This window comes from Acomys russatus, chromosome 3, assembly GCF_903995435.1.
Source record: "Acomys russatus chromosome 3, mAcoRus1.1, whole genome shotgun sequence".
In the NCBI taxonomy this organism is placed as follows: Eukaryota; Metazoa; Chordata; class Mammalia; order Rodentia; family Muridae; genus Acomys; species Acomys russatus.
The window spans coordinates 35,198,847-35,226,158 of NC_067139.1; the positions used below are offsets into that span (position 1 = coordinate 35,198,847).

Below are 27,312 nucleotides of genomic sequence, written 5' to 3' on the forward strand. Positions count from 1 at the left end.
AATTCCCTCTGGGAGCAAAGCAGGGAACATCTAAGCAATAGCAGTTGAAAAAAAAATGTTGCTGGCCTCTTGAGAAAAAAAATATCCATTTCTTCATCCTCTGCCATTTCCTCTATGGCATTATCCCTTGTTTGGGTACTACTTGCAGCTGGTCTTTGTTACCTTATGGGTTCTTTTCCCAAACTTCATCCCCACAGTTTTATCTCCTAACACTAAATAGGAAAAAAAAAAAAAAAAAAAAAAAAAAAACAAGGATAGAGCGGGGAGAGGAATTAGGAAAATCCCTGCATCGGATCTTTCCGTTTGTTTCTTCTTTAACCACAGCTACTAGCAAACCACTGCCAACCTCTCTAAACAACCAACCACCACTGACCCCACCTCTTAGGGTCTTCATATTTATGTATCCACTGAAAAGTTCCCAGAATTCCAAACATCACACAATTGTACAAATTGTCTGCAGCTGGCAAGACTACACTTCTGCTAGACCACGAGGCAAATCATAGTCAGCTGCTCTGGACAATCCAAAGCAGTTCCACATCCTTATACCTGGGATTAAAACAAAAGCATATTCTTATAATATTTGTGGGGTTTTTTGTTTGTTTTAAAAGACACCAAAATTCCAGAATTCTCACTACAAGGTGGTACTTGACCTGGTGCTGTCTTTTAAGAATTCAAAGAATCACATGTATATGCTCCCAAATAGCAGAGCTGCAACCTCAGGATGAGGATGTGAGGACAAGGGAGGAGGCAGCTGCATGCAGGAAGCATGTGTGGTGCAGGACAGGAAGTCCACTGCAGTCTTCAGCAAGCACCTAGCTGTGTGAGCACAGCAAGGCTCAGCCCCTGGACATCCTTGCAGGAGACAGCGTAGCTTGAAACCAAGCAGAGCCACCTGATGGGCTGGTCCTTCATCCCGTTCTGAAACCATGTCACAAGGTTCCTTGACAGGATAAGCAAAGAGATTTTACTCCGAAATCCATTCTGAAAGGCTGAGCAAAGGGGCAAGACGCAGATTCTCAACACATCCTCCACCGACTTTATTGAAACTGGGGGTTTTACTCAGAGTCCACCCAGGTCCTCAGGTGCAATGTGTCTGTTGTACATAATTACTCAGCATCTTCATTTGGTATAACTGCACATTTTTTGGTATACAGAAATAGTTTTATTTTTTAATGCAGCACATTAGACACACAATCAATAATTCCCTAGAGTGTGCAATATAAATTATTCACATTAAAAAATTAACGACAGAAAGCCTGATATGCGGGAAATATTAAAAACATACACCTAATTTTTATGTTTTGACCACAGACACTGCTAGCTTTGTAAGTCTGAATAAATATGGCATGGCGCACAGTGGCTTGAGCACAGATGGGTCTGCTCCAGGCGTAGTGAGAACGCACTCTCCACTTTGGTCATTGAGATTCCCTGTGGCAGCCACAGGGTGGATCTGAAAGACGCTTTCAGCACTGTAGGGCATCATGGGCTTTCCTCCTATTCTCCTTTATAGCGAGGGGGTCTTTTCTCCTTAAAAGCAAGAAGACCTTCCAGTCTGTCTTTTGTTGAGATGGTCTAAAAAGAGAAGACATGACACACTCTAAATTTTAAAACACAACAGTGTGCTGAGCAGTAACTATGAGAGACATTTGTCCTTTGAATAAGTCTCCTAAGTATGAGGCAGAGACCCCTGTGCTCCTACTGTGCTCCCTCTGGTGCACCAATGTCAACAGCTTGTGTCAGGGCACACGGCTGCTGTATCATGCATGTGTATGTTCTGTGGGTTTTGACAGAGGCACGGCACCACCTTCCTGCCACCAGTGTGCATAGAATGGCTTAGCTGCCCCAAGCACTTTGTTCTCCACGTCTTCAGACCCAACCTGTGGAGCACCTCTTCAGGATGCCACTGTACTATCTGCAATCACTCAGTACCCCATACTTTCAGACTGAGTCCTTTCGTCGATCACTGTGAAGTCAAGGTTCCTCTACACTGTCTTGCTTGACGTGTCCTACCTTATCATGCTGTGATATGCCACGGCACAGATGGACCAGCTGGTCTACTATACAGCTGAGGCTACCTTCAAAGTCCCAAAGTACCACAGGCTGGCCTTGAATTCGCTTGAATTTTTGTTGTGTGCCACTAGATCTGACTATGAAGAACATCTTGACTGTTTCTAAATTAGTAATCGTGAATAAAGTTTGGTGGCAGCTTTTTTGAGCAGACAAATGTTTTTATGTTATCTGGGCAAACATCAAAGGGCGCAGCTGCTGGGCAACACGGTCAGAGGACACTCAGCCTTACCTCAAACTGACACCTATCTTGGACCACTGAACCACTAACACCCGCAGACCTGGTGAGTGTCAGTGCCCACTGCTCTGAACTCTGGTCACTTAACACACACTGCACAGACTTCAGTTTCCAAATGACAGGTATTTGCAGCATAGTCTCATTTGGCAGTTGGCCACTTGCTCATCTACTGTGGCAAGGTGGCTATTCAGATCTCTTGTCTTACTGTGCAGACTTAAGAGTCCTTGATGTGTCCCGGATGTGAGACCGTTATCAGATCTGCTTCTCACCCGTCCATCCTTTCAGCAGTGTTCTGAGCAAAAGTGAATTTTAATGACATCAAACCTACCCCTCTTCTCTTTTGGAGGCTTCACATTGCCAAAAGCAAGGCTGAACTTCTTCCTACATCATCCATACACTACTGTTGCTCATTTCACACTTAACTTCACACTTGGAATCACATTTTGTACAAAGGGCAAGGTTTCCATGTTTCCATGTACATGGATGGCCGGGTGCTCTGTGCCATGACCTTCACGTCTGTCTGCTCTCCACTGAGTGGTGGTTGTCCTTTTGTCGAAGTGTCTGTGGCTGGACTGTGTGGTCTCCGGACTCAGCCCCAGGATCCCAGGCTCCTTCACGGCGTCACAAAGCGCTGAAGCCAGGCACTCCTGGCTTCTCAGCTTCATCGTCTGGCCACACTGAGCTAAACCGCTCTGCATCTTTGGACTCCAAATCAATCTTTTATTCGTAAAGTAACAAGCCAAGATGTTTGTCCTGATAGAATCAAATGTTCAGATGTTTTGTCTGTGAGGCAAGGTCTCACTTCACCGTGTAGGCCTGGCTGACCTGGAGTGCACACCTGCCTCTGCAGCTGGAGTGCTAAGATCAAAGGTGAGCACTGATTTCTAAACAGTGCTGCGTTGTCCTCCCCACAAACACGGCCATCTAATGGTGCAGATCCTGGTTTCTGCCACCAGTATTTACTAGTTTTCTTCTCTAGAGCGTGCATATACTGCAGTGAGTATTTTGACTACTAAGCAACGGCTATGTGCTTCCCTTGTTGCAGGCAAAGGGTTAGTGTGATCTCACCGGGACTGCTGACGAGGGGTTCCCATTGTGGATCTTCTGGAATGTTCTCACACAGTTATGTCACTAGTTTCATTTTTACCTTTTCAAAGTGCGCGCTTGCCAATTCTTCTTCTTGTCTCGCTGCATTCGCTTGGCTCCTAACCTGATGCTGAATGGACAGTGACCCTGTCTGGTGAGGACTTCATCGGCACAGGGCTTGCCCTGCTCACTCTTTAGTGACAGCTTTGGTCAGGAATATGTGCTAGATCTTGACAAAGGCTTCTGCATTTTGTCTATCAACATGACAAAACAGTTTTCTTTTTCAGTGAAGAGAGAAGGCTCAGAACCCCAGGAACAGTCAGGGAGCCACCGATACCATCGTAGCATGGCGGGGTAGCCTGCAGCCTCAGGGCCCTCCCTGACGATGGGAGTGCACACACTCACTACTGAACATGTGAGCATGTAACATACCTGAGCATAGCAGGCCTCTTCTATGGCTAGCCCCGTTACTAAGTCAACCTGAGGGTAAAAACATAATTCATTTTAGTAGAATAAGTGGAGTCACTATAAATTCAAACTGAAGAGCCCCATTCTAAATAACTGAGCCCTGAGCCCTTCGGCAGAGCACAGCTGCTGAGAGGTATGTGCAGCTTGAGACATCCACCTAGGCTCCTCAACTCACATCCTGACCCCACTACCTGGGAACTGTGCAACCTGGGAAAGCCACGTGACCTCTCTGTGCTCCAGAGGCATGTCTGACCAGCAGCTAACTGCAGTACTCACTAAGTGAGGGTTAAATGAAGACTTACCTGGCACATGGTATCTAAGGTGTTTCTGAAAACATTGTTAAGATTATTAAAGCACTGAAATAAGCCAAATACTTGTAATTTTATAGACTAGCATCCACTGCAGGCAAAGCCACTCTCACTATACTGCCTCACAGCCAAGGAAGCTGTGGAAGACCCTGTTACTGAGAGGAAAGATCTTTTTCAGATGCCCAGTTTAACCAAATACCAAAGCCGGACTGGAGAGATGGCTCAACCAGCTCAGAGTACTTGCTCTGCAAGCAGGAGGCCAGGAGTCTGGATCCCAGCATGCCTGTAAGGAGCTGGCCGTGGTCCTGACATGCCTATCACTCTAGCACTGGGGTGGGGAGTGCACACAGCAGGGTCATTGGGGCTTTGCTGGCTGCCAATGGAGGCAGAAACCATAAGCTCCAGGTTCAAGGAAAGACCCTGCCTTAAAGCAATACCATGAAGCCTGAAAAAGAATGCCTAGTGCTCTTTAGTCTCAAACAAAAGAGAGCAAGCAAACACACACACATACTCTCCACCTCGCTCTCCAGCCAGAGTTTATGAGAATCTGTGGTGTCTGCTGGTCCCCTAGGCCTGGACCCTTCTCCTTCGCATTCATGTTCCCAGTGTGACTTCCAAACCCCCTCAGACCAGCCTGGGCTGACACACTCAGAGAATTCAGGAAAAAGTCAACACACAGCATGGAGCTGAGCAGCCCTCCTTGAGTTACTGATAGACAGGTGATCTGGCTGAGGGGTCTGTTTCCCCAGGGACTGGATGATGACCCCAACTAAAGCAATGTCAAAGACAACATGGGCTGAGGGACATCCTGAATTTTGCAGCTACGGCCCTGAAAGGAAGCCCAGCAGCATCAGTCAGTCGGGCAACAGCTGCATTCTGGAGCATTAGGAAAAGAGCCCAGGAGACTAAGCCTGACTCCAAGATGCAGCCTGCTTCCCCTGCAGGACCACTCACCTCCATCCCTTGGTTAATTGCTAGTTTGGCCACTCTCATTGCAACAGGCCCCTGAAATTCAAAATAAGAAGCAAGTTTGTTTTAACACTTAAAGCAAATTATGAAAAATACTTCAGTACAATTCACATATTCTGAATGCTGGACCCATGGATTAACTAATAACACCAAGACGCTAGATGGAAACTGATTTTCTGAGCCTCTTGAACTCTGGAGTGACTGTCACTGGTCAAACTGGGTCTTGAAGGTGGCAGGAGGAGTGTGTCTTTGGATGTCCAGCCCTCCTCAGTTACTGTCCCTCCAAGTGAAGCAGAGGGGCGCACAGGAAGTTGGCCTGGCTCAGCACCACACTAACTAGTGGCATGCCTGAAGGCTGAGAACCTCAGGCTGGAGCTGCAAGGGGGGCTCTGTACCTCACTTATGCACTTGGTACCTCTTCTTCAGCATAGACTGTGGTGATGGTGGGCTGACACAGACGTGTCCCCTCAGGGATGTCTCGGTTGTGGAGAGAAGAGCCAGACGCCCTTTTTGAGAACACAGCAACACTCAGGCTTCCCCAGCTGTTGTCACTGCCCTAGAGGCAGCCGTACTCTCCAGACAGGACTGAATCCTTTGATCTTACTTACACCTATCCACAGGAGGTAAGGGTCAACTTGAGGCTACATTTCTAATTGAATGGCCTTTCAGATTAAAACACAACAGAGTGGAGCTGAGAAGAGGGCCTACTGGTGCTTACTGGGAGTTCAGATCACCAACATACATGAATGGCAGGTTGGTGTGGCAGCCAGCCTGTAATCCCAGCACTTAGGCAGAAACATGATGACTGGACAAATGAGCTAAACTACAAAACTCAGGGCTTTGATATATAAGGTGGAAATAATGGAGGAAGACACCAATGTCAGGCCCTGGCCTCCACAGGACTGTGTGCATGTGGGCTCCTGACTCAGCAAGAGACAGTGTCGTTCTACATGTTGGGATGTGACATAGCAGGCCACCCATGTCACTCTCTCCAAGGAGATGACTTAAAGTACTGAGTTGGCAAACAAATGAAAATAATTTGCTAGGAAGTTACACAGTGTGTGTGTGTGTGTGTGTGTGTGTGTGTGTGTGTGTGTGTCTGTCTGTCTGTCTGTCTCCAGTGCAACCTCCAGATTACTTTCAGATCTTAATTTTAATCACTTTCCTTAAGAGGCAGGGCAAGGCACCCTGGCATGTGAGATGGGTGCCACACTTGATCTCAAATGGACACAGGTGCTCTCGTCGGTACCTGAGGCAGGAACTCTCTGGCCAGGTCCAGTGCCTTTCTGTAGGCAGCATCCCCTTCCTGGTTCTGCTCTAACACGTGGCTGATCAAGCCCACAGCTTTGGCTTCTTGACCATCAAGAATTCGAGCAGAGAAGATGAGTTCCTTGGCCAGGGACATCCCGATGGCTCGTGGTAATCTCTGCGTGCCTCCTGAAAGGTGGAGGAGAAGGAGCATGTGATGACTTGAAATAATTCCTAAAATGAGCTGGGACCAGAGATACTGTGTGCTTCAAGAAAGACTCCAGAGTCTTGACGCCAAAAGCACGTAGGAATGTCGTGTCACCGAGTGTTTGGGCACAAGCTCGTATATTCCTCAGGAAAGATAGGTCTGGAGAGGACAGGCCCTCCTCCCAACACTGGCAAAAGCCAGTGCCATGCCAGCAACCATCCGCAGACAAGCAGGGCTACAAAGAATCCACCTATCAGAACAGTTCCACTGAGCTTCTATTCTAGCCTGGGAAGAACTTACCAAATTATGACAAGTTCAACTCATTAACTTTTGAGAATCTCTGATGGTGAGTAAATTTTAAGCTTATTCTAATTTAGTGGAAATGAAAGCAACTGATGAAAACTGGCTTTGTCTTACACCACCCACTGTTCCCACAGGCCTCTACATTGCTGAAGATTCTACTTGCTAACTCACTCACTCACTCACCTTCCTCCTCATTCTGATGTGCCCTGCTCTCTACTGAGGAAGCCTGCTTTGTAAAGGCAGGACTACACACTTGTTCTTAGCTTGGGCAGTAAGTACCCCAGGGACTCCTAGAGCCAAGCGACTCTTCACCTCCAAGGCACAACTGCCCAATTTTAGACAAATCACGTCAGAGGCTAACGCGTTCAATCCGTGTAGCAATTCACTGCAGCATCTTCTGGGGATAAGGCTGGGAAGGAAGGCCAGACCTCTGCCTCACTGGAGCTGGAGTTGTAGGTGGTTGTGAACTGTCCAAATGCATGCTGGGAACTCAAGCTAGATCCTCTTCTAGAGCAGTAAGGACTCTTAACCACTGAGCCATCTCTCCAGCCTCAACCAAGAACTTTTTAATCCTTACAATCCCTAGCGTAGATTTTAACCTACTGGATACTTGATAACACTATGAATTTCCTACAGAGACTGCAGCTAGGCCCTCTAGGATGGTGGGAACCAGCGGGCTCTAGAGAGGTCCTGACCCACGCTCGGCAGCACTTCTTAAGTCTTCTGCACTGAGTTGAGGCTGACGCCTGCAGGGTAAGTAAGCACTGACTGTAAGCTGGGGAGGGAGCCCCCTTAGTAGAACTTCCATGAGTCTCAGGACATCTTCAACCTTCCACTGCCACTTTGCTAAACACAGCCTCTTCAACAAGGACATTTTACCATCCTGATTTAACTGATATTTGAAGCCCAAGAAGGGGAAAAAAATTGGGAGGAGTAATTTTCTCAAGGATGCAAAAAGGTAGCAAACAGCGTCCATAAGGTCAGAAAGCAGACCCCTCTAGTTGATCCTTTGCTATCATCCACTTGGTATCTTCTAGTTTCTAAGTTAGCTCAGGGACCCAAAATGGCTGCTGAAGCCTTGCTATCAAGTCTGCAAACCTTGTGGCAAGCAGAAAGAAAGGGAAGATGCAAAAGAGTAGTCCATTTGTTGGAGACCCTGGTGAAACACTGGCCAATGCCGTCTACTTGGAACTACTCACCGGCTAGAGCTGGCTCCTTCATGCATGGCTCTGGTTCTGGTAGAGTGGAAGTGGGTACACAATCGGTGGCCACAAGCTCCACGGGCAAAACCAACTTAGCCATATCACCAGCCCTTTTCTTTTACACACTATTTAAACAGGACAGAGGCATGCTGGAAACGTCAGGCCTGGCTGGCAAGGCATCAAAACTTCCTTGATCATAGCCTTCCAAAGAGGCAGGGGCCCAGGCAGAGCAAGCTTCTGCCACAAGAGAAATACAATTTGAAGCCCAGGAAGTGGCCACCATCTTTTTCCTCGGCTGCTTCAAACAGGGCAACAGCCCAGTGGGGGGGGGGGGCAACAGAGACTTCAGTTCTTCTCCCAGACCACAGCCCCCTCAAGGCTAAGTGCAGAAGACAGCAATGGAAGCAGTGTCCCTAAAGGAACCTCTGATGCTTCACAATCAACTACAGCATAACGTATAAACAACTGAACATCATTTGGGGCCATCCAGTATGAAATGTGAACTGTAAAGTCGCCATGCTTGGCCTGATTGCTTTCTTCTTCTTTCCTTCCTCTTGATTTCATGGAAGAGGAATCCACACTAACAAAGGGGACGCCTGGCACATGGACTTCGAGTTGAAAGCTATACAGTCCATAGCAAGGGGTTTTACCAATAGGATTAGTAGTGACCTTTGACCTTTGACTCCTAATAAATCCTCTCTCTTAAACACAGAGCCCACACTTCAGTAAATGTCCATTCATGCAATAAGGCACACAGCTGTGTCGGGGCTTCAGCCTCCTCCTCAGTAGACCAGGGCCCAGTGCTCACACAATTGACTTTCTCTTTACAATATGTTAACAGGCCCTGAACAAGCTGTGTCACAATCACACACAAACCATAGGGATATCTAGCCCCAATCTGTGACCATTGTTTAGAGTGTTGTAATGCTGTCTACTCCCCAAGCTCTCGGCATGTTGTAACACAGTGGGTGCGGGGAGCCCACCACCAGAACATATGGGACAAATCAACTGGCTGACTCATGGCAGAACGTTCTGAACCGCACAGGGAGAGCTCTGCCTGGTTCTCACTGACACCTCACTTAGTAAAACCTAGAATGTCTAAGGACTGGACAGGGAGACACAGCTTAGACATCAATTATTTTCACAAGGTCAATTAGGTAACTGGCAGCCAATGAGGACCCAATGCAGCTTTACAGCTTTGGAATTCATGACTGACAGCCTTTTCTACGCATACCCTATATACTGTTAGTGGGAGACACATCCAAGTTTTACTTATTACAAACAAAATGACAGGTTTGAAATGTTTCTATATCCTTTTTTCTTTAACAAAATATGTTCATTCAGACATTACTGTATGTGTCTTAACTTCTCTTTCTGTGGTTCTGGGGATCTTACCCAGGACCTTGTTAACTGTGCTAAGAGCCCTGCCTCAGAGCTGCACCCAAAGCCGTAATCAGACTCATGTCTGTTACTGTTTTAAAAGCACATCACTGCTGACCAGATGAACAATGCGCCTTTTAAAAGCCATAGGGAAGACAGCCAAAGAGCACTCTGACCATTTCCAGCCGCTAGCAGCAGCGCAGCGCCCTCTGCATTATGTACAGTCTGCAGGCTGAACTCCAAGGGGTTCTTCAGAGAGCCCAGAGAACAAATGATTGTCTCACAATAGCTGCTTCCCACAAGGCCAAGTGGAGTCTGAAAGTCTCAACTACGCAGAGACCTTGCCAGCAGCAGGCTTCCACCATCAACACATCATCCAATGTAGGCCTTAAGTTCTCAGGGGCGGCACCCAGAGAAGCTGCTGCCAGGAAGAGGAAGCCATTGAACATTGTATGGCACCAGCAAGCTTGCTCAAGCTGCCAACATAAGGTAGAATGCCACCAAAAGGCACCATGCCACCATATGCCTATGACCATGTCTACTCTCTCGGGTGGCTCCTTCATTTCAACCCCTATCCACATAAACAATATGCTAGACATTATCACAAACGTCAAGAAGCCAGCTCTCTTTCTGTGACGACTACCTACCTATTCCACCTGAAAGAACAGGTGTGTGTACACAGCAAGACACGGAAGACCATAGCCTTAAAGGAGCCCTGAGTGTGGTACTCTGACAGGGGCTCTGCTGGAAATACAGCCTCCACAGTGACTGTGCAGATGTTCTGCTGGCGGCTGGCATGAGCTATCTGTCACACAGCCAGGCTATCCCTTGAGTTCTGTTATCACTTTGTTCTGTATTTTTCCCCTTACATTTGAAAAAAATGTGTGTGTGTGTGTGTGTGTGTGTGTGTGTGTGTGTGTGTGTGTGTGTAAGGAGACATACAGAGGCCAGAGGATCCCCAGGAGCTGGAGTTACAGGTGGTTGTAAGCTGAAAACTGAACTTGCATCATCTACAAACTAGCCCTCTTAGCCTCTAAGCTGTCCCTCCAGCCACCCTCCTAATATCTTAAATGCTGAAAACCCATTATGCAACAGTGTTTCCAAACTCAGCACAGTTGTAACTGTGTCTTCACTGAGCTCTTTACCAAGAAAAGGTTTCATCATACCTATGGCCAGATGACAGGGCTCTGGTAGTCAGCTACGGTGCCCTGCAAAGGACTTCACTAGTCAAAACAATATCTCTGGTCTCTGCAGGCCAGGAACCTAGGAAGCGTGTGCCTGATGTCTGCTTCTGAACCTCTCAGGGACAGAGGCCTTTTCTGCAGGCTCCCTCTACCTCTGGCCAACATTCTATGTCCTGCACCAGAGAGCCAGGTGAGAGCAGTCTCCTGGCATAGTGCAACACAGTGGAGTGACTGAAGAGAGACAAGACAAGAGAGGGAGGTCACAGTCCTAACAACCTCTGGGAGGGAAGTCAACCCAATGAGTAAGCCCGGGGGGCAGGGGGTAGCTGTCAGAACAGGGCGTGCGACAGGCACTGTTTCCCTTCCTACATCTCTTCTTCTAGAAAGCCTTCAGAGCACTTCCCGAAAGTCAACTGTCATCCTCGCTCTTTCCAAGTTAAGGAGGAGAGGGAACCAGAACATATTAGTGAGTCACCTTTAAAACACAAGGGAGCAGGGAGAGATAACATGGAAGACGCTGCTTGTGGACAGCTCATTACAGGGGATGCGGTACTTGCCCAAGATAGTGAGGAGTAAAAGACACAGTATACACACATGAGGAGCTTTTACCCCATTAGCATTGGAGCTGGGAGCTTTCCCTCCATGAGGGGCTTAAGGGCTTAAGCATCCTCAGTAGCAGACACACACTCTACCTCAACCCAATTCCTTCTCACAAATGCCAGGCTACCAGCCAGCCAGCAAAATATTATTGAAAAAAGGAACATGAAAAAACATTTAATGTTTCCAAAATACAACCAAACAATGACTCAGAGATGAATACATAAAAAGTCGATTTTTTTCCTAACAAAAGTAGGTCACATAGCGAAAACTACAAGATTCTGGAATAGCAGAATTGTCATGAACACACAAGTAGCATCTACTGGGAGCTGCCTACACACCACACAATGTAACACTATGTCTGCAAGAATCCAGGGGTCCACGTTGTCATTATGCTCACGTATGTCAAACTGGAAACCTAGGCTCACAGCACTGCAGTGACCAAACCATGCGCGCTCACTCGTGCGTCCATGAGTGGATGGTGGTAGACCAGATCTCCTGCCTTACTTCACCATCAGGAGCCAGAGCCTGACAACTTCCCACCCAGGGGAAAGAACGAAACTGACCGTGTCGTCCCTAGAACAGCAGTGACAGTGGCAGAAAGCTTTGAGTGATGAGCAGTGCTCAGCTCAGCCAGCAAGTGCTGCTGAAGGAGAGGAGGAGAGGAGGACGGGCAGCCGCCTCCCCGTGCACTCTGCCATGGAAACAAATCCTATTATGCGTGGTTTTAAGGCCTGGCCAAGGTTACGCTGCCACAGCGCTTGGGACCAGTTCACGTGGAGCTGCCCACTGTTTTCTGTTTTTGTTTTAAAGACAGAAAAATGAGTAGCAAGATGAGCACATTTAAACAAGCATGCTCCTTAAGAGTGCACCAAGATGAGGCAGTCAAACCACTGTCACTGGGGAAACCACTGGGCACTTTGTAAATGCTGGAACAGGAAGGCCCTTCTGGAGAAGCTAGTCCACAGCTGCTTTGCATTAAAAAGTAGGACGAGCATTCTCTGGGGCATAGCCCAGCAAGATGAGGCAACCCTAACCTACTGGAAACACTATTTTTATAAGCCATATCCAACTACTGGTCAATTCTTTAAAACTCTGAGTCATATCTCAAGAAAAACAGAAAAGCAAGACAAATAACATTGCTTAGTTCACTCAAACATAACAAAATATACCACAAAGCACCTTAATCCTCATCTAAACCAGCCAGAAAAACCATGGCCAGCATAAACAAGTGTCAGCCTCCTGTGCCTACCCCCAGGCTGCACTGCTAGGAGACCACCAATGCCTGCACCTAGTTTCCCTTTCTCAGGCTCAGTTCCCCCAAGATGAGCACAATCTAATGGAAAACATAGAAGTAGTTCGTGGATTTACAATGCTGCTGCTTGGTGACACCTCTGCTCCATGCCAGTTGGGCACAGTCTACACTACTGGGAGCACTCATCTACACCAGGCTTCTACATTCAAGCCCCATCCCAATCTCTAGGTATGCATCTAGAGGGAAAGAATGTGACAGGACTCGTCTGTTGTTTTCGGCATACACTGGGGATCTTAGAACACAGGCCCTCCCATCAGGGGCAACAGGTATATTAGCAGTGTCTTTACAATAACGTTGGTCAAATGTCATCATAAAATGTCGGGTAACTCCACAGCACTGGCCACCCACAGACTTCCTTCTCAGAGACTGTTCATAAATAAACAAACACGTAAGCTGAGCTTCAACACCCATGTTTTTACAAAGTTTTTGCTCTTTGATATTTCAAACTATTTTAGGACATAATTGGAAGTTAGTCTGTCTAATGCTGACATATTTTCATTATACCCACATCTAACAACCAGCCCCTTGCCTACACTGCTGAGTGTATGGGCGACAAGCCTGCAAGACAGGGCAGTGCCACTCCTGTTACAGTGCCAACCTGTCCTCAGAGTTCTACACCTACTTGGGGTTGAGGGCAGTGCTTATCTAGAAGATCACTAAAGTGACTGTGGGACACAGTTGACAGATGTATGGTGTGTGTGTGTGTGTGTGTGTGTGTGTGTGTGTGTGTGTGTGTGTGTAAGAGAGAGAGAGAGAGGGAGAGAGAGGTGGGGAGTGGGGGAGTTGGGAGGGGGGAGAAAGAGATGGGGGAGATTAACCCACACTGTCAGTATTTTAAATGAAACCCCCACACTAATTCTAAACTTACAATGTAAAGTATAGATACCTATAGGGTACTTAGGTCATAGCTAATTCCTCTCCACTCTCTTCAAAGTCTGTGAAAAAAAACTAGTTGAAAAGGCTCGGAGGAGGGTGAAGTCAGTGTGGGCAGACAGCCCTCAAAAGGAAGAGCAAGCATTCAAGCCAGGACACAGCAAGCTGGGATTGCAAAATACAGCCCCTCCCTCCTTTGTCAGATGGGTCCCAGAATGATGGACACTGTTTTTTACCTAACAAAAGGAAAGGTAGGGACAAAGCAGAAAATATTACAATCACTATTTCGTAGTTTTTTTTTTTTTAATCAGATGATTATCTCAAAGGATGCAGAGGACCTTCTACAAAATTCACCTTCCCTTCATGATAAAAGCCTTGAAGAAAATAGGAAAAGAAGGGACATTCCCCACCATAATAAAAAGCTACATATAACAAACCTAGAGCCATTGCTGCATTAATAGGGGGACCAAGGATGAGACAAACGTGACTACTAACTCCAATGACTCACACAGTGCTTAGCAAGCCAGAACAATACGCAAGACAAAGAGGCAGACAGGACATGAGTAGGAAACAGTTACAACATCCCCATCTGAGATGACATGATCTTACACCCTGAAGACCCTAACGACCCTGAGGAAACACTTTGATCTGATGAACACTTTCAGTGAAGCGGTAGGAAGCACAAAGAAGTCATTAGCCTGTCAGGGTGCCAATAACGAGCGCCCTGAGAAAGAGATCAGGAGAACAAACCCACTGGAACAGCTCTGAGTGAACAAATGAATGAATGGACAAAGGAGCACACAGCCAAAATACACACAAGTAAGCTCAACCAAACATGGAAGACTTCTGTAAGAAAACAAAACAAAACAACATAAGATGCTGAAGAAAGGAAGGAAAGAGGACAGTATAAAGCGGAAAGACTCCCCATGCTCGTACATCAGCAGACTCCATGGAGTCAACGTGGCTATGCTACTAGAAACCATCTACAGAGTCAAATAATTATCATCAAAACCCAAAGACATTCTTCAATGAAAAACCCCAGAACTAATACAGAAGCACAGAAGATCCAGAATAGCCAAAGCAACCATGAGCAGAAAAGGTAATGGCAAAGGTATCACAATGACTGATTTCAAATTATACTGAGAGCCATAGCGGCAAAGACAGCACGGACATGGACATGCAGACCAACAGAATACCACAGAGGACCCAGAAATAAGGCCACCTCTGTAGCCACCTGACTGTTGACAAAGGTGCCAAAAATACAATAGGAGAAAGAAAAGCCTCTTCAACAAAGTGCTGGGAAAGCCAGCCATCCAAATGTAGAAAGTCAAACGAGATTCCCCTTCACACTGAGTAAAAACCAACTCACAATGGGGATAAGACTTGAAATTTTAAAGCTGATAGAAGAGACTTCAGGCTACAGGCAAGCAAGGACTTTCTGAATAGGCTCAACAGCTCAGAAAAAGAGCAAAAACCGACAAGTGGGCTCACCTCTCATTTAAGAAATTTCTGTACAGCAAAGAAAAAGAATGAGAACTCGAGATAATCTTCAGCCAGACATCTGGTAGGTGTACACAGAGAAGATAAAAAGAACATGAACTGAAACACAAAAGCCTCCAAAAATCCAACAAGGGCCAAATGAAATGAACAGGCAGAGCTCAAGAAAGCCAGAGTAGCTAGTCAATAAAGACATAAAGAAATGTGCAATGTCCTTATTTATCAGGGAAACATACCCTGTCAGATTAACAGCTGACACACACAGTCACACACACACACAGAAACACACAGACATACACATACACATACACACATACACACACACAAATGCTGGAGAGAGCACACTGCAGTAGGAATTAAACCAGTGCAGCCAACATAGAAATCAGTATGATCTGCAAAAAAGAACTAAAGCTGTATCTGCCCTGTGACCCAGCTACATCCTCAGTACACCCACAGGAACCAGGGAGCAGACAACAGAGACACCTGTACAGATGTGCTTACTGCAGCACCAGTCACGATAGCCATGCTACAGGGTCAACACAGGTGGCTGCCAGCAGATGAATGGATCAAAGCCTGTTACATACACAAGCTGGGGTACTATTGAGGCATAAAGAAAAATAAAATCATGGTATGTGCCACAAAGTAGGTAGAGCTGGAGCTGTCACATTAAGTGAAACAAGCTTGGCTCAGAAAGACATTTGCATGTTTTCCTGCTCCCTCTCTCATGTGTATGAGGAGGAACGTGTAGAGGCGGGAACTACTTGAAAGGAGGAAGTAGACTAGTGGGAATGGGGTGGAGGGAGACAAAAGAGGGAAATGATCAAAACAACACACACACACATACAAGAATGTCATAACAAAACCCCTGATCATATACAATGAATACATGCCGATAAAAAAAAATAAGAGTCAACTCCTTAGTCACTAATCTCCTGGTGGGCAGATAGAAATCTGAGGCCAGCAGCCAAGTGAGAGGTGTACACAGCTCAGACCTCAAGTGGACATGAGCCAAAAGGAGCAAAACCTGCATCCTGGCAGCTTCTCTCTCAATGCTCTCACTCCCCTCATACTGTGGTGACTGTCACTACCTTCCCTGGCCAGTCTGCCCTGGCTCCTGCTCACATATGCAGAGAGACGAGGGCTGACACCCTTCCCCAGACCCAGCAAGGGTTGGGCGGTGGGGAGTGGGCTGTCTCTGCAAGTGCTCTTTTCTGGCCCTGTCTCAGCAGCACAAGCCTGCAGAACGATGCAGGACATTAAGGACAAGGCCTCATCACCCAGCTATCCTAGCAAGAGCCAATCTGGCTGACCAGACATGTGATTGGACCCAGACAAAGCACTTGCCCATAAGTAACTGGAACCAGTAGCACATGTTTGTATATTTAAAAAAACAAACAAAGCAAACTTTTTGTAAAGCTTAAGAAGACAAAGGGGGAAACTAGCTAACAAAAGAAAACAGTGACAACTGGAAACAGTCACAGACAAGGAACTGATTCCTATTAGCCAGAGGTTCTCACTGAAACTAGCAGGCTAAAGATGGAAAGGGGCAGTGCCTCAAATAGATATTAGAATGTCAATTTGGGAGAGAGAGAGAGAGAGAGAGAGAGAGAGAGAGAGAGAGAGAGAGAGAGAGAGAGAAGTGTGAGGTACACAAACTCTGAACACAGCAACTACTAAAGTTGGGAAAAGAGGCTGCTAGGATCACCACACCCCCTTGGAACATCTACCTTTCAGAGATCTGGTAGTCCTGTCTTGGGTGCCTACTAAACAGCACACTGGGACACAGTATGTGATTCTTTCCCCTTGTGACAATATTTTAATAACAAAGAAAGGAAAACAAAGTCTCTGTGTACCAACAGGGAGCCAGGTGCACAGACACAGTAATGGCTGATATACTGGCAGCTGTAAAATGTGCAGTAGTCTCACACAGACTGCTACCACAGACCACATGCTGCCACCCAGCTCAGATACAGAGAGATGCTCAACTTCATAAGAAAATTCCAAAGTGTTTCCTAAATTGTGCCTATCGTTTCACACGTAGCCCATCAAAGTTCCAGCTGCCCCACCCACGCCAACAACAGAGCCTTCAGTGTGATGCCCGTGGCTGGAGGTACTCAGCAGCCCTTCCACTTAGGAAAATGTGCTCAAATCTCTTGGCTCTTCCTTCACCTGGTTTCTTAAAGTTTCCAAGGAAATCTGTTCAAATCGCTTGGCTCTTTTTTCAATTAGTTTCTTTAGTTTTCCTTCTATTGAGTTTCAGGGGCTCTTTACATATTGCGGGCACAAAGTTCTCCATCAGTCAGGACATTGACTGCATACACTTTCCCCCAGTTCACCCTAACAGTGTCTCCTGGCAACAGACTTTTTCATTTACATGGACCTGGCTGTCGTCCTGCGGGTCATGGGAGAAGAGTTCTAGAACCCCTGGTTTAGGTGCCAATAAATTTGTAAGTCCCTGATGTAAACAGTACAGTATACGCAAATCTATGTTAATTCTCCTGCACATACATAAGCTGTCTCTAGATAATTATACAATTTAAATCCTATGCAAGAGGGGCTGTACTGTAACGCTTGTGGAAGGCAGTCGGCACATGCTCAGAACCAAGTCTTCAAATGCTTTTGGCTCCGAGTTGGATATACTCATGAATGACAAGCTCTGGATGCTGAAAGCCACAGCATTTCTACGTTCTTCTCAATGGGCTGATGCTCCTGGTGCCTGGTAATTCAGAAATCTTACTTTCTAACTCAGGAGCAGAAACATTTCTGCCTCTGAACTTCGCTGTGAGTCTCTACTTGGGTTTCTGTACTTAGGTCTTGGGTTCACACTTATTACTTCTGCCTTGTGAGCAGACATGGAGACTGCTGCTTACTCTTTGCCTGGGGACAATCAGTAGATGAGGCCCCTCCCAACGAGCTGCCTCGGGGCCAAGCCTTGTTATTAAAGGTTTACATTTGATGGGTTATTATCTTTGTCTCGGAAGGAGCAAAACGCTCAAAATGATGTTTCTCTTTCTGAAAGCACCTGCAGTTATTAGCAGTAGGAGCGCAAGAGTCTAGGGGAACAGCAGCAGCCAGGGCTGGGAGGCAGAGCATGGTGCAGGTCAGCACATGGACATTTACAGAGGTGGCAGGGGCCTCGTGCTTGGAAGCAGGTCACGCAAGCACACCACTGGCAGCAGGGTGACAAAGCCTGCTGGCCTGCAGGATGGGCACTCTGGCTTAATGGTACAGAGAGAAAATGAGAAGCAAAGGCTGCAGCGACCACACAGAGCTCTGCAGGAGGCACAGCATGGCCTCCGGAATCGCTGATGCTGGCAGCTGACTGCACACAGCTACAGCAGGAACGGAGCAGCAGAGTAAGTAAGACATGTGTAAAAAGCAGACTTTTGTTTTTACACAAATTACACATACTACAGACAAGTATAAAGCTGCATATAACATGTGCTTCAACTGCTGTCTCCCTTCACTTTAAAAAAAATTTAAGGATTTTCAAAAATTTTTAAGGGTTCCTGTATAGTTTCCACTACTCCTTTCTTTAGGGAACTAAAGGGAGGGAGGAGAAGCCTCTCAAACAGTGGTTCTTAACCTTCCGAGTCCTGCAAGCCTCTAACACAGTTCCTCACGGTGTTTCCCAAGAATAACAATGTTCTCGCTGCTACCTAGGGCTGTTCTTTTGCTACAGCTAGGACTCAGAACCTAAATACCTGGTACTCGATGGTCTTAGGCAGCCCCTGTGGAAGGGCAGGTCAACTCCCAAAAGGGCTGCAACACACAAGCTGAGAACTGCTGCTCTAGGTCAAATGCAGAAGGTCAGAAAACTGCCCTGGATTTGCTTTCCAGGGGCAGGTCTACAGATGGAAGCATCCAGACTATGGCTTCCCAGCTCACAAGAGCCCTCCCCAGGCATTCACCTGCATCCGACTTTGCTGCCAATCGCAGGCCAGGGTACAGTTTTTTCTGATTCCCCTGCATATTTATTTTAACCATGTAGTCACGTTAAGCCGTTCTGCCAAGGGACCTGTCAGCTACAAAGCTCGGCAGTGCACAGTAGGGGTTCTGACACTCTTCCCACCTGAAAGATTAAAACATGCCAGAGTTTTCTGTACACAGATACTCAAGAGAGCTCCAAGGCATCTCCCTGCCTCTGTCTCCCCAGTGCTGGCACACACTGCCACACCCTGCTTTTTTACATGGATTCTGGGATTAAACTTGGGTACTTGGACTTGCATGACAAGCATTCTACAGACTGAGCAATCTCCCCGGTGGCCACTCATCCTCTATTTGGTGGTGTCGGGTGGTAGCACTGACCATTACTACAGGAACAACCTGGTAATGTGTGCCTCACCTGAAGTTCCACCTTTTCCAGGCTAAAGCTGGAGAGCAACCAGCAGGAAGCTGAGAAGACACTGCTTTCTTCTCTCTGAAAGACAGCCACCATGTCTGCGAGCTTATTCAACAGGAGAAATTGCCAGGTTTCCAGCATGTAGTTTTCCTGGCTACTTCTTTGTCAACTTAACACAAACTAGTCATCTAGATTGCGAAAACACCTCAAGGAGATCCAGGATAAAGCACTTTCATAATTGGGAATTGATGGGAGAGAGCCCAGTCCATGGTGAGTGGTGCCATCCCTGGGCTAGTGGTCCTTTCTGTAAGAAAGCCACCTGAGCCAAAGCCATGGGAGCAAGCCAGTAAGCATGGCCTCTGCATCAGCTCCTGCCTCTAGGTTCCTGCCCCACTTAAGTTCCTGTCCTGACTTCTTTTGGTGATGATGTGAAAATTAAAACCAAATAACTCCTTTCTTCCTCAAGTTCCTTTGGTATGGTACTTCATCCTAGCAATAGTAACCTAAGACAGTAGTGGATCACGGTGTCCCCCACGAGATCTGTCCTTCCTGTTGTTAATGGAGGACAGAGCTATGTTCCCACGCTATTCTCAAATCCTGGGCTCAAATCCTGCTTCAACTATAGCTTTCAATTGTACAGGACTCCTGGCACATGCCGCCATGTCCTACCGGTGCTAGTTTCCATCTTATGAGAGCAGATGGACAGTCACTTCCAAGACAAGCCCCTGCTGTCAGACTGCACATGACGACATGCATGACTCCAATACCTAGGGGCTCTTCACCCGAACACAGAGAGGGCAGTCCTATACTAGGGAGCATGCATACTCTGGCTGCTGTGAAGGCAGAGGGACAAGCTAGAAAGGTCTCTCCAGAGCCCATGGACAACTTCCTCATACAAGGCAAGCCTGTGAGGCCACCAAGATGCCTGGGCCTCCTCCCCTCTCCCTGCCTGTGATCTGAGTGCAGCAGCAATGCTCTTGCAAGCCCTCTCTCCTAACTACAGCAAATGCCCCTGATATCTGGAATGTCCTGGCATAATCAAGTGTTAAGTTCTTAGGAGTTTTCCTAACTCATAGTCCATCTTTCTCAGCAAGGGACATCCATGTGCTCTCATCTGTCCTCCAAGCAGAGGCTGCCTGAAGAAGCACACTCTGTGTGTTACATGTTCCATGAGAATTCGAGAAGGAAATTCGCCTGTGGGATCTGCACTACTTACAGAGGAGCCGGGCTTCTGAGAGGAGCCACTGGAGAGTAGTAAATACAAGTCAATCATGGCTGATCAAGTATTCATTACAAAAGCCAGAAGGTGTGGCTTCTCAAAGAGCCTGTAAAAGAAAAAGGGAAAGGGGGCCAAGTGTGGAATACATGCCAGGACAGAGGGCCTCTCTACTTCGACCTGTCTCCTGAGCACATTCCCTGGCTCCCTGATAATCCTATGGCTTCTGTGCATCCCACTCAGGACAGGGACAGATCCTTACACTGAGCAAGCAATGGATGGTTCCTACTGGCCCTTGAGTGCTGTGACTATATAGTTGTGCCCCATGTCCACGGGTTCTGCCCCCACAGACGCAAGCACCCATAGACTGAAAGTACTGCTGAACACACACAGATGCTTGTCCTGGCCCCTATCCTCTGAATAATGCCGCCTAACAGACATCTGCCCTCTATGTAAGTAGACCAGCAATCAGAGGTCATTTAAAGCACAGGGCTGGGCATGGGTCACATGCAAATATGCTGTTCATTAAGGGATGTGACATCCTCAGACTGTGTTCTCCATGGGGAGGGTAGTCTGGGAGCCACCCCCAGTGTTCAGGAGGCCATTTCTCTGTTCCAGTTCCTTCAGCATCTTCTCTGGTTAAATGGGTCTCTGTGTTTAACTGAGCTACCAAAGCTGTTGAGAAAATCCACACACTACCACTCAGTCTCTCTTTTCTTTCTTTTTAACAATGTTCACATATGACTGAGGAACAGCAGCACAGAAATAACCACCCTGAAAAAGACATTTACCTGGGGCTTCTGTGTAGCAGGTGCTCACGCACACTAGCCCAATACCCACATGTACCATTCCCCACACCAAGTCTAGGGCCCATCAGCAGGTATGGCGAGCAGAGGGCTCACACGTTACCACCATGCCACCTCTAATGTCTCTCTAAGGATGACAAGGCCGTGAAGCTGTCTTGCAGTGTTCCGATCCACAAGGCTAGAGACATAATAGGGACAACTGGGTAGCCAAGGTCCAGCCCTGGATACAAAAAAGCAAAAGTCCCCCTGGAGAACACACCACAAGAGCAGTGTCACAGATCAAGATGAAGATAGGACCTATTCAGACTGAGGCATCAGAACAATGTCACTCTGCCATTTTCCCCAGAAAACTGTAGCCACAGAGGGTACAGAGGTGTGTTAGGTAATCAGAATAGGCAAGTTTCTATTTCCACTGTAGTTTTCTAGGGTCTGGGGTGTGTAGCTCAGTGGTAGAGCACTTGCCTATCATGTACAAAGCCCTGAAGTCTATCCTGGCACTGCAGATATATAGCCAGATAGGTAGGTAGGAGATAGACAGACAGACAGACAGACAGACAGATCAAATATGTGATTTTTAAAAGTATAATAGAACCTATTACTTTTTTAGAAAATTTTTAAAAAATTTATTTTGTGTGTGTGGCCAGTATGTATTTACTCACGTGGGTATAGTGTATGTTCAGGTGTGCACATGCCTACAGGCTGACACCAAGTGTCTTCCTCTACCCTCTGCACCTTGTTTGTTGAAACAGTTGTCTCACTGAACCTAAAGCTAACCAGACCAGTGGGGCTGACCTCCTGTCTCTACCGAGTGCCGTCCTCACAGCACGTGCCTGTGCAGTGTGCATTCTAATGGCTAAGCCACCATCCCAGACCCTGGTGCAGTTCTTTCAGTAGATGTGCACCTAATGAAGAGCTCTACTGTAGAAGTCCGGCTACTCAAGGGAAATTGGCAAAACTAACTGGGCAGTTCACAGTCTCCTGTTTAATACGATGCGATGAGGGGCTGGAGAGATGGCTCAGTGGTTAAGAGCTGTTCTCACAGAGGTTCCCTTCACACACATCACGCAGCTTACAACCACCTGTAACTTCAGTGCTAGGGGGTCCAACAGCGTGAGCCACTGTAGGTACCGGCACACATGTGGTGTCCATAAAAGCTCACACAACCACACAGACACACACACAAATTATTTTTTAATCTAAAACAAACAAACCTCTTAAAGAAGAGATACAAACTTAGAATATTATTTCAGGAGACCAAGACCACACTTCATGCTGCTCAGTCAGGCCCCTAGTACAGGATAGTGCCTCTACTCCCACTGCTTGTCAGGGGAGCTGCCTTCAGTGGCTGCATGGCCCTCAGGATGCCAGCTCTGAGGACTATAGCAGGAGCCTCATGTGCTGAGGCAAACGCTTCTCCCTCACATGTGTCTCCTTTTGAATGAACTCTATAAACCTTCCAGGTCAGCTCAGTAAGACTGCCTGAGCATATCAGCATGCAGTGTGGGTGATGTGTGTTCAGAACTGCCCCTCCTCTGCTGCAAACTCACCAATAATGTCTTAATGGTAGGGAATTGGGCATGACTCAAGTAGACAAACTAGAAATGTGTTAGAAGAAATTAACATAAGAAGCTAAGAAAGAGGGAAGATAATTGCATTTCTAACTAATTAAAATGGTAATAGAACTAATGTCCTTTCTGGCATAGAGATGCACCCATTAACAATCAGTAGGCAGAATGTTGTAAATGTGCTGTCTTGAGCACAAAGGCCTATCCAGAGCCTGCCAGGGACACGCTGCACATGTGGGAAGCTCACGGCTGTGGTGCAGCAGACATTTCTGCTGGACTAGAGCAGGGGTCATGACCCCTTGGGGTGGAACGATTCTTTCACAGGGGTCACCTAAGATCACTGGAAGACTCAGCTATTTACATTACAGTTCATAACAGTAGCAAAATTACAGTTATAAAGTAGCAACGGAAATAGTTTTATGGTTGGGGGTCACCACAGCATGAGGGGCTGTATTCAACCGTTGAAGCATTAGGAACGTTGAGAAGCACTGGGCTAGAGATTAGAGACCCTAGAAAGGCACATACAAGAGGTACAGGAGGGAGGGAGACAGAGGCTGTCCATGTGAACAGGAAGGGCCTTCCCAACAGGAACAGGGTATCACTGGAATGGCCAGACCTGGTGGGATGTGACGCTGATCCAATACCACGATGTTCGTGCTTTCTCTGATAAATAATGTGAGTCACTGAAGGCTACGGATGAAACTGACTGGGCCATCACATGGGTGCACAGGTACTGGGGAGGACAAGAGCAGAAACTACAGCTGTCAGATCAACTTGGGGCAGCTTTCCTGAGCATGAATGGAGAGGGTGGTAGCAGAAATACAAGTGAACTCTAAACAGAAAAGGTCCAGTGTCCCTCCGCTTAACACAGCCATTACACCTGCAGGCATCAAGTCTCCCGGCAGACAACACAGTGGCATTTTATCCTTGGACCAAGAAACGCAGTATGGTTGAAAGCAGCTCCCAAAACGAAGATCTATATTCGAAACAACCTGAGATACTGACCTGAATTCCTTCCCAACTGCAGCTCTGGTTACTTTAAAATGTCAGCTCCTGCACTGGAACTGTGTGGCGGGGGCCAGTGACACCAAGAGGCCTCTCGCAGTTCACCCTCAGCAGCTCAGGTGCTTCAGCGTGTGCCCCACCATACACAAACCTGGGCTGGTAAGCGAGCTGTCTGCACTCACACAACTAGCTGATTAAGTTAAAGACAAACACACCCGGCTGAAATGGATGAGAGAAGCTGCTCTGAGGATATTCTTACATCTGTCTTGATGCACACACTAGCTCTCCAATTAAGCAGGCCTGTGGGTCCTGTACATGTAGACACTCTTAAAGCACAGAATATTCAGATGTCCCCTTTGAGCTTAATAGAGCCACAAAACGACATTTTTATTTCAGTCAAATGCTAACTTGGCACATAACAAATTTGTCATTTAGAAATGACCTTTATTCTTTAAAACCAAGTATAATATGAATTAGCTTTGGAAAATGTCATTTTCTTTCTCACACTGGAAAAGCAGCCACTTGCTGGGAGCTCACTGATGCAGCAGTTAGAGGACCACCTCTAAGTGCTGGCATTATAGCTGAACCTAATCAAATTTGAATAATAGTGTATAAACATCTAATTTCAGTTCTGTCTTATAAAACAACAAAGATCGATCGTTTATAGTGCATGCAAGTGCTTGAAACTGCTTTTGGTTGCTCTTGGAAATCAGTGAGTCTCAGACTGTACACCAAGTGTTCATCGGCCCAGACTGAAGCAATCACATGTAGTTTGTTTAGTGCATAAGATGACGCTTCATTAAATTTGCCCTAAAATAGCACATTGCTACAATCATGACCACGATGACTCTAAGAAGACAAGCAGATGATACAGCTGCCCTGACCTAGTGAAGCGCACAATTGTTTTCTAGATTCCTGACAGGCACCAGTGAGCCCACCCCACCCCACCCCTCCCAACCCCACCCCACTCCGCCCAGGGCTGGCTGTGGGGTACTCCTGAGTCACTTGTCCAAATAGCTCTGTTCCCCAAACCTGTGTTTCTCCCATCAAGCACACACTGCACATGGCTATGCAAGGCCTTGTATCACAGGGCCATCCCAAAGCTGTAAGGAGGCTGAGGAAGCCTGCGCTCCTCTGAGCTCCCTTGGCTATGCAGCTATGTCAGGGGTACTTCCAAGTGCTGCTGCTGTAAGGTGAAAGGGCCAGGATCTGGAGAGAGGCAGCCTCTGCCATGGGGGTGGGAGGGGGCAGGGTGGAGGCAGACAGCATCATGGAGGGCTACTTGGATCCCACACCACAGGGAGGAGGGGAAGGTCCCATACAGCCTTACTGTGTGGCTCCAGGAGCGGCAAGAGGGCCACCCCACACCACACACCTTTTCTAGAAAGAGAGCAGCAGCCGAGGAGGAACTTAAAAGCAGTTTGCCAAGCTGAAGAAGTTCCTCGCCTCTAAGAATTTTTTTTTTTTAATCATGAACGAATACTGAATTCTGTCTTCTGTTTTTCCTGCAAATACTGGGATCAAAGCACCATTTGCCCTTTTTGGTTAATTTGCTGAGTTTTAGTGTAGTGAATGCCATATTATTGGATCTGATTTCTGAACACGTCAGAATTCCACACGTTTTCACAGAGCTATGGTCTATATATGCTGTATGTGGGAAGGCAATGAAGACCCTGTAGGGTATGCTGAGAATACGCTAGAGCCTCAAAACTCTGGGAAACTGTGTCAGCCTGGGGTTTTCTTTATGGGAAAAACCTTAAATGTGAATTGAAATCTCATTCAGGCTTTCTGCTTCTCAGTTTGGTTTGGTACCTGTCCCTGCAGGATGGTGAACTCCAGAACATGAGGTGGTATCTGTGTCCTGCAATGGTGTCCCTCCCCCTAGAGTCATCTTCAGTCCTGGAGATGCACAGTGGCGGCTGCCTTTCCATGGTCACACTGGCATTCTCTCCTTTTCCATTTTAATAGACTCAGCTTTGGATAATGAATTTCCCTACCATTTTCCACGGTTTGCTTCACTTACCACCCTCCCAAAGGCAGAGGTCATTCAGAACCTTCTCGTTGTGTCCTCCTTCCTGGCTTCTTTCCTAGCAAAGACTTTCAAAGGCTGCACCTCCTCTTTAAGCAGTGTTTCAGCTGTACCCAGAACAGTTCACTGTGTTTTCATCTCATTAAGTTCAAAGTATGTTTTTACACTTCAGTGTAAATTCTTCTCTGGCTCATAGGTGACTAACAAGGGTTTTCATTTCCAAGAATCTAGGTCATACCATTTTCTGTCACTGATTCTGTTATTCTGCATAGGTTTCAATTCCGCATGATTTCAATTCTAAAACTTGGGGTTTCACTCAAGGCTCATCACTCAGCTTTGATGAAAGTTTCACGTGTCTTGAAAGCAGGTCTGAGTTCCGGTGCTGTGTGGGGTACTATAAAGACAGCAGCTAGGCCCAGGCAAGGCAGCCCTCAAGGGTTGTCTTGCTCTAGCACTGTGTAACCACCACCTTTACAGTGGTATGTTCTCCACCTCTCCATCTTCAAAAGTCTACCTATACCAGTCTGGCTTCAAACTCACAGCAATTCTCCTGCCTCAGCTACACCACGCCCCACCCCAAATTATTCTCCTTTTTCACTTTTCATATTCTGAAGTTTTGTTATAGCTGCCTGAGCACAGGCTTGTGTCTTCCTGGCAGATGCACTGTTGTTATGAAATGTCCTTCATCCCCAGGAGCACCTTCATCCTGAAATGCAGGGTGTCTGCTCTGACACTCCAGCTTCCCTTTGCGTCAGCAGCATGGCATACTCTCTCTATCCTCGTAGTTGTAGCCTGTCCTGCCTCACCTGGGAAAGCATCTCTGCCAACAGCACATCATCCAGTTGTTTCATTAGCATAATGATCTCTTCCTTTTAACTGCACTGTGCAAAAGTTTATCCAGTGAAACTCAGTTTTGCTTATGCCTTCTTTCTTTCGTTTTCTCTCTCTCTGTCTCCCTGGACTCATTTTGTAGAGCAGGCTGGCCTCGAACTCACAGAGATCCGCCTGCCTCTGCCTCCGGAGTGCTGAGATCACCAAGTGTGCCATCATGCCCACCATCTTCCCATTTTCAATCTTCTCGGTCCGTCATGCTTCCCAGTCTGCTCTCTTTGCTGCCTGCTTATTAGCTACACGATTTCTCTTTTCTTTTTAGTTGTCAATCTGCAATATCTTCCTCAGTGAGTGGATATTACGGAAAAATAAAGCTGAGAGAAAATTACATAAATCTGTACTTTTAAATCTCCCAGTGACACCACCTACAATACACTATATACACTATGTACAATGTAAGTCTTTAAAAAGTGAAACATTAGCTTCCACCCATTTTGGAAAACTCTGGTCACTATCCCCTTCTTTCACTGTCAGCTAGTTCTGTGTCAGACCCTTGACCAGATCGATGGTCCACA

At 46.9% G+C, this 27,312-nt stretch overlaps 1 protein-coding gene across 2 annotated transcripts in view; it reads right to left on the reverse strand.

Annotated features, from left to right (window-relative positions):
• Positions 1-1,013: 1,013 nt before the first annotated feature.
• Auh (AU RNA binding methylglutaconyl-CoA hydratase) overlaps positions 1,014-27,312 on the reverse strand; it is a 92,396-nt gene continuing 66,097 nt past the window's right edge. For both annotated transcript variants that reach the window (XM_051171349.1, XM_051171339.1), the window contains 4 exons: positions 6,386-6,573; positions 5,122-5,172; positions 3,824-3,871; positions 1,014-1,572 (listed from right to left, as the gene is read on the reverse strand). In XM_051171349.1, the coding sequence (XP_051027306.1) occupies positions 1,495-1,572; positions 3,824-3,871; positions 5,122-5,172; positions 6,386-6,573 (365 nt within the window). In that variant the 3' untranslated portion in view covers positions 1,014-1,494. The remainder of the gene's footprint in view (positions 1,573-3,823; positions 3,872-5,121; positions 5,173-6,385; positions 6,574-27,312) is intronic.